Source organism: Rhinichthys klamathensis, unplaced genomic scaffold (assembly GCF_029890125.1).
Source record: "Rhinichthys klamathensis goyatoka isolate OS25496 unplaced genomic scaffold, OSU_Roscu_1.1 h1tg000267l_1, whole genome shotgun sequence".
Lineage (NCBI taxonomy): Eukaryota > Metazoa > Chordata > Actinopteri > Cypriniformes > Leuciscidae > Rhinichthys > Rhinichthys klamathensis.
The window spans coordinates 1,110,001-1,117,500 of record NW_026606788.1 but is presented as its reverse complement, the minus strand read 5'-3'; the positions used below and the strand labels follow the sequence as shown (position 1 = coordinate 1,117,500).

The 7,500-nt window shown below is 42.8% G+C and overlaps 1 protein-coding gene across 3 annotated transcripts in view; it reads right to left on the bottom strand.

The window, feature by feature from the left end:
- schip1 (schwannomin interacting protein 1) overlaps positions 1-7,500 on the bottom strand; it is a 200,022-nt gene that overhangs the window by 27,071 nt on the left and 165,451 nt on the right. For all 3 annotated transcript variants that reach the window (XM_056267982.1, XM_056267983.1, XM_056267984.1), the window contains exons 4-5: positions 7,299-7,416; positions 5,653-5,850 (exon numbers count right to left, since the gene is read on the bottom strand). In XM_056267982.1, coding sequence (XP_056123957.1) covers positions 5,653-5,850; positions 7,299-7,416 — 316 coding nt within the window. The remainder of the gene's footprint in view (positions 1-5,652; positions 5,851-7,298; positions 7,417-7,500) is intronic.

Below are 7,500 nucleotides of genomic sequence, written 5' to 3'. Positions count from 1 at the left end.
TGAGATACTAACAGGTACGATTTTAAAACAGTTTAATCTGAAATCAATATCTCTTATCCCCATAATTATTAAAGTGGTGAAACGGTGTGTAATAAGTGGTATGACTGTATACCGTATCTCTTAAATGTCCGTCTAGTTTGAACTTGCCGCTGCAACTGCTCTCTCCGCGAAAGCTTTGCGTTTAAACACCTAATAAAATATTTCAATTCGGATCAATATTTCATGTCTAATTATTTACTTATGTTGCAAGTAGCCGTGTAATAATCGGGATAATGTACATCCAGCCGGTGGTTCTCTCAGAATAAACCCCCTTCAGGTGTGTGTGTGTGTGCGTTATCTCAGAATAAACCCCCTTCAGGTGTGTGTGTGTGTGTGTGTGTTATCTCAGAATAAACCCTTCAGGTGTGTGTGTGTGTGTGTGTTATCTCAGAATAAACCCCTTCAGGTGTGTGTGTGTGTGTGTTATCTCAGAATAAACCCCTTCAGGTGTGTGTGTGTGTTATCTCAGAATAAACCCCCTTCAGGTGTGTGTGTGTGTGTTATCTCAGAATAAACCCCTTCAGGTGTGTGTGTGTGTGTGTTATCTCAGAATAAACCCCCTTCAGGTGTGTGTGTGTGTGTGTGTTATCTCAGAATAAACCCTTCAGGTGTGTGTGTGTGTTATCTCAGAATAAACCCCTTCAGGTGTGTGTGTGTGTGTGTTATCTCAGAATAAACCCCTTCAGGTGTGTGTGTGTGTTATCTCAGAATAAACCCCCTTCAGGTGTGTGTGTGTGTGTTATCTCAGAATAAACCCCTTCAGGTGTGTGTGTGTGTGTGTGTTATCTCAGAATAAACCCCCTTCAGGTGTGTGTGTGTGTGTGTGTTATCTCAGAATAAACCCCCTTCAGGTGTGTGTGTGTTATCTCAGAATAAACCCCTTCAGGTGTGTGTGTGTTATCTCAGAATAAACCCCCTTCAGGTGTGTGTGTGTTATCTCAGAATAAACCCCTTCAGGTGTGTGTGTGTTATCTCAGAATAAACCCCTTCAGGTGTGTGTGTGTTATCTCAGAATAAACCCCTTCAGGTGTGTGTGTGTTATCTCAGAATAAACCCCTTCAGGTGTGTGTGTGTTATCTCAGAATAAACCCCTTCAGGTGTGTGTGTGTGTGTTATCTCAGAATAAACCCCTTCAGGTCTGTGTGTGTTATCTCAGAATAAACCCCTTCAGGTGTGTGTGTGTGTGTGTGTTATCTCAGAATAAACCCTTCAGGTGTGTGTGTGTGTGTGTGTGTTATCTCAGAATAAACCCCTTCAGGTGTGTGTGTGTTATCTCAGAATAAACCCCTTCAGGTGTGTGTGTGTGTTATCTCAGAATAAACCCCCTTCAGGTGTGTGTGTGTGTGTGTGTGTGTGTGTGTGTTATCTCAGAATAAACCCCTTCAGGTGTGTGTGTGTTATCTCAGAATAAACCCCTTCAGGTGTGTGTGTGTGTGTGTTATCTCAGAATAAACCCCCTTCAGGTGTGTGTGTGTGTGTGTGTGTGTTATCTCAGAATAAACCCCCTTCAGGTGTGTGTGTGTTATCTCAGAATAAACCCCTTCAGGTGTGTGTGTGTTATCTCAGAATAAACCCCCTTCAGGTGTGTGTGTGTGTGTGTGTTATCTCAGAATAAACCCCTTCAGGTGTGTGTGTGTTATCTCAGAATAAACCCCTTCAGGTGTGTGTGTGTGTGTTATCTCAGAATAAACCCCTTCAGGTGTGTGTGTGTTATCTCAGAATAAACCCCTTCAGGTCTGTGTGTGTTATCTCAGAATAAACCCCTTCAGGTGTGTGTGTGTTATCTCAGAATAAACCCCTTCAGGTGTGTGTGTGTTATCTCAGAATAAACCCCTTCAGGTCTGTGTGTGTTATCTCAGAATAAACCCCTTCAGGTGTGTGTGTGTGTGTTATCTCAGAATAAACCCCTTCAGGCTGATGTAGACCTGATCCTGATCACCCTGTCAGGGTTTATTCTGAGATAACAACCGGCTGGATGTACATTATCCCTTATTTTAAGGATCCCTTACTAAAGATAATTGCGACTTTATATCTTGCAATTCTGACTTTATAACTCGCAATTGCAACTTTATATAATGCAATTATGACATTATAACACAAAATTGCGACTTTATATTACACAATTGTAATATAAATTTGTGAGACAAAAAGTTGCAATTGCCTTTTTTGTTTTTTTATTCTGTGGCGGAAACAAGCTTCCATATGAAGCGTCTGCTGTTATAGTTTACAACATGCCAGAAGTCAGCATGAGAAGCCGTCAATCTATGAGGTCCATTCTCATCTATAACCACTGGAAGGCTGAGGAGTAGTGATGGGCGATACTGCAAATTTCTGTATCGATCCGATACCAAGTAAACACAGGGCCAGTATCGCCGATATCGATACCGATACTTTTTCATTTTGAAAGCATGCATTTGAACTTGTATGCACTTTCCTGTGTGTCATGATTTCTGAGGTGAATGCATCATTAATATGCTAAATCTGAACACTTTTTCATGACTACTAGGCCTAAATATTTTGTGATTTGTGCTCTCAACTCCCCTTTAATTAGTCAGTGACTTTTACAAAACTACCCTAGTACTAGTACTACCCTACTGTTCAAAAGTTTGGGGTCTGTAAGATTTTTATTTCTCTTAGTAAAAACTGTAATATTACAATTTAACAATTTAACATAGGCTATCTGTTTTCTATGCCATAGTAAACTGTAATTTATTTATGTGATCAAAGCTGAATTTTCGGCATCATTACTCCAGTCATGATGATAATTCATTTTAATATGCTGATTTGCTGCTCAGGAAACATTTCTTATTATTATCAATGTTGAAAACAGTTTCATATTTTGTTGGAAACCATGATACATTTTATGCAGAATTATTTGATGAACAAAGTTGAAAGAACAACATTTATATGAAGTAGATTTTTTTTTACAGTGTAAAACCCTTGACTGTCACTTTTGATCAATATAATGCATCGATCCTTGTTGAATAAAAATATTAATTTCATAAAAAAGATCTTACTGATGTCAACATTTTAAACCGTTATGTACAGTTTTGGTTTGTTTATTGCGAAATAACTCCCGATTGTTTCTCTGTCATCTAAGCAAGGCTTCGTTTCCCAAACGCACTGGGCCTGTGAGCTCAGCGAAGCACCAGCAGCGAACGCTCTCTGTGATTGACTGGTTTCGTCTTGTATACAGATCAGTGTTGCCAACTATTTTCAAAGGAAAGTAGCTAACGCCTTCCCTAAAAGTCGCTAAATGTCGCTAGATGACGTCATACGTCAATTAGCATATTCATGACGTCACCGCGTCGTATTTGCGTTCTGTCTTCCTAATGTGCTTTCTCTCTAAATTAATGCTTCATTTAATATAATATAATATAGCCGAACTTCAAATAAAGCATTCTCATTTCCTGTTTTTTTTGTCAGACAATAGAACGAGTAGCTATGATATAGTGAATGACTACATTTTTTATGTGGAAAATTATCTGAATTGAGAGAGTAAGGGAACTGGATGAACTAAAGCTATGTGATAGTGAGTATTAAGTAATAAGCACGAGAAAAGAAAAGAAATTAAAATGGTCAAACTAAATTCTTTAAATATAAAACAAAAGAAAAGCAGATAAGTCCATGGAAAAACACTGCTCATTGGCGTCTGTCAGCGGCCGTGCGCTCCTCTCAGCCAGTCCCTGTACAGGGGAGACGCAGCGAGAGAGAGTGACGACAGGGAGAAAGAAGACCTCGCGCTCGCAGGACAGTACTAGCAATATTTGGAGGTTAATGAGGTTTGTCCAAAAAGTCGCTAAATTTGTCGCTAGTCGCTTTTTGGAAAAAATGTCGCTAAAGGGGTCTGAAAAGTCGCTAAAAATAGCGAGAAAGGCGCTAAGTTGGCAACACTGATACAGATGCCTAGGAGAAAAGGTTCTATCCTACACAATTACCCACTAACATTCGCTTATTTTTCCACTTAGAAGCTTATTTTACGCACTGAATTGCGTGCTAAATTAATAAAAAATGACTGGTAAAAAAAATACACATTTGGATCGATATTTTTATGTGAGGATCGATCCTTTTCGATACCACGTCAGTATCGATACTTCAGGATCGATCCGCCCATCACTACTGAGGAGCAGCATGTGGAGGATCCGGACGGGTCGGTCCCGTGACACACACCTGTTACCGGCCACCGGGTCCGCTGTATAAGGTGTCTGATGCAAGACTGCATGCGGTGACACGATGAAGGCTGAAGTGTGGTCAGTGATGCGTTTGAGATGATCTAATCATGGGCTGCCCCTCTGACAGACCGCTGAGGAGAAACAGCATCACAAGCCCCATCTTAAGAGTGTTTCCAAGGAATTCACACAGCCAGAGGTCAGTTTTGTTCTTACAGTGGAGGAGCACAGCACAGAGGACTCAGTGCGAGTGTGTGTGTGTGAACTCGTGCGGTTTCACTGTGGGCGGCAGAGGAGAAACCCTCGACTGAAGACGCTCGAGCGCTCGAGAGGAAGTGTGTTCCAGCTGCTTCCTGCTCGTGTGTGTGTGTGTGTGTGTCATAGTTTCAGCTCAGAGGTGACAGACGGCAGAGCCAGTCTCTGGTGTGTTCTCGGACAGTGACGTCACTGTAGTGTCTGATCACCATTGCTGATTTAAAGCAGACCAGCTAAAGCGTGTCATGATCCCACGGACTACCCAGCCAACCATCAAACATGTCAATGTGACCGCACAGGTCCATGACAGGGAACTGCCACGAGTTATTAATATACTGCACTCTATATCGTACATACTTACAATAATGACTAGCGTCATACTAGCAGAATTGATTAAAATGACATGAATTTCACACTCACTGTGTCAAGATTGAAATAATGTGGGGCTTTATGGTTTCCCATGTGAAAGAGAAGAACACTTTAGCATACTTAATCTACGTCTGACCTTTGAAAGGCTTTTTTAATCAACTGAAGTAGGACTTCATTTCAATGTTACTTCTATTGTCTTTCAAATATGGTTAAAGTGTACCGATGAATGTACTGACAGGCAAACTCAAATATACTTCAATGTCATTTCTACTGATATCATACAATTAAATATTTGTAATTGCACATATGTAATGATGAAATTTAGCACATTAATTACTACAGTTCAATTATAATGAAGTGCTTCAGTAAGTTAGTCAGGATCAATTTAAGTGCACTCCTTTAAAGCACAACACAAGATTATCAAAACGACTTTAAGTGTACTAAAGAGAGGGGGTATCCTGAAGAACAGCCCTGAACACGTGACCTTTATTTCATTAATACTATATTATCTGCAGGTACATTTAAAAAATATACCTATAAATCTTATTATACCTATAAAATATACTTCCTAAGATTTGAAGTACACTCAGTGTGCACGTTCACTGCACCGAAGCACACTTGTTTTCCACAAGGATACATAACTGTTGTGCTGACTGAGAAAGTGTGCAGAAATGACAGGCCGAAGTCTTTCATAATCATTGAGACTTTCTGTTTTCCAGCCCTCACACTCACACACACACACACACACTCACACACACACCGCTGGAGTTCCTGTCTGCACACCGCACGAGTCTCGTGTGTGTGACCCGAGAGCACGTACCAGGTCTGCCACCGGGGACTTCTTGCGGTTCTGCTTCTCCACCTGCACCTGCATCTTGGCCATGGGTTTGGCCATCGCGAGCGCCAGCTTGGCCTCGGCCTGCAGCTTCTTCTGCCGGCTCAGGAAGTCCATGTCCTCCAGAGACTCGCAGTCGTCCTCCGTGGCGTCTCTGTCCGAGTAGGACGAGCTCTGCTTGCTCTGAGGACAGAAGACGGAGACCAGACACTTCGACCGCAGCACATGCAGACAAGAGGGATTTAACTGTGCGCTGCTTCCGAATGTAAAAGTATATTAACAGCATAACAAAATAAAGTTGTGTTGAAATATGAACATATGTATGTGTGTGTGTGTGTGTGTGTTTCCAGGGGGGATCTACACATGCGGTGTGTGTGTATGTTTGTGAGTGTGAGTGTGTGTGTCCAGGGGGGATCTACACATGCGGTGTGTGTGTGTGTGTGTGTGTGTGTGTCCAGGGGGGATCTACACATGCGGTGTGTGTGTGTGTGTGTGTGTGTCCAGGGGGGATCTACACATGCGGTGTGTGTGTGTGTGTGTGTGTGTGTGTGTGTGTGTATGTTTGTGAGTGTGAGTGTGAGTGTGTGTGTCCAGGGGGGATCTACACATGCGGTGTGTGTGTGTATGTTTGTGAGTGTGAGTGTGTGTCCAGGGGGGATCTACACATGTGGTGTGTGTGTGTATGTTTGTGAGTGTGAGTGTGTGTCCAGGGGGGATCTACACATGTGGTGTGTGTGTGTATGTTTGTGAGTGTGAGTGTGTGTGTCCAGGGGGGATCTACACATGTGGTGTGTGTGTGTATGTTTGTGAGTGTGAGTGTGTGTGTCCAGGGGGGATCTACACATGTGGTGTGTGTGTGTATGTTTGTGAGTGTGAGTGTGTGTGTCCAGGGGGGATCCACACATATCGTGCTTTTGTTTTTGTGATATATGAGGACACAAATGTGTATAATGACATGCATATTACACTGGTATTACAACTTACACGTGATATATGAGGACATTGTCCTCATATTTCAAATAGCTTAAAAAACATAAAAAACTATGTTTTTTTTAATGTAAAAATGCAGCATGTCTCCTGTGATGGGTAGGTTTAGGGATAGGGGCAGTGTGTGTGTGTGTGTGTGTGATGGGCAGGTTTAGGGATAGGGGCAGTGTGTGTGTGTGTGTGTGTGTGTGTGATGGGCAGGTTTAGGGATAGGGGCAGTGTAGGGGGATAGAATATACAGTTTGTCCAGTATAAAAGCCATTACGCCTATGGAATGTCCTCATATATCACAAAAACACAGCTGTGTGTGTGTGTGTGTGTGTGTGTGTGTTTGTGAGTGTCAAGGGGGGATCTACACATGTGGTGTGTGCTGTAATGATTCAGGCTGATGTGATGATGATGGTTGTCAGGGTCAGTGTGTGTGTGTGTGTGTGTGTGTGTGTCGGCGGGGTCATTTCTCTGGCCGCTGACCCTCTCTGACTCATGCGTAGCGTTACTGTAACCGTCGCTGCTGGGAAGCCATGGCTCTCAACCACATCCCAGATTCAGGGGCATTCTGGATGGGGCTGTTTCCAAAACTTGTTTGTGTGACCTCTGTGACACACAGGCGGCGAGAGTAAACGTGTGTGTGTGTGTGTGTGTACCATGGGCGACAGCGGCGTGTCCAGGCTGGTCTCCGTCTTGCTGTCATCGGCGTCGCTGTCCTTGTCGCTGCCGCTGTCGTTGACGAAGCAGATCTGCAGGTTCATGCCACTCTGGAGCCTGCGAACACACTTACGTCTGTCAGTGTGTGTGTGTGTGTAGTAACCTAAACATGCTAACTGGTTTTATTCAAGTCAAAAATAT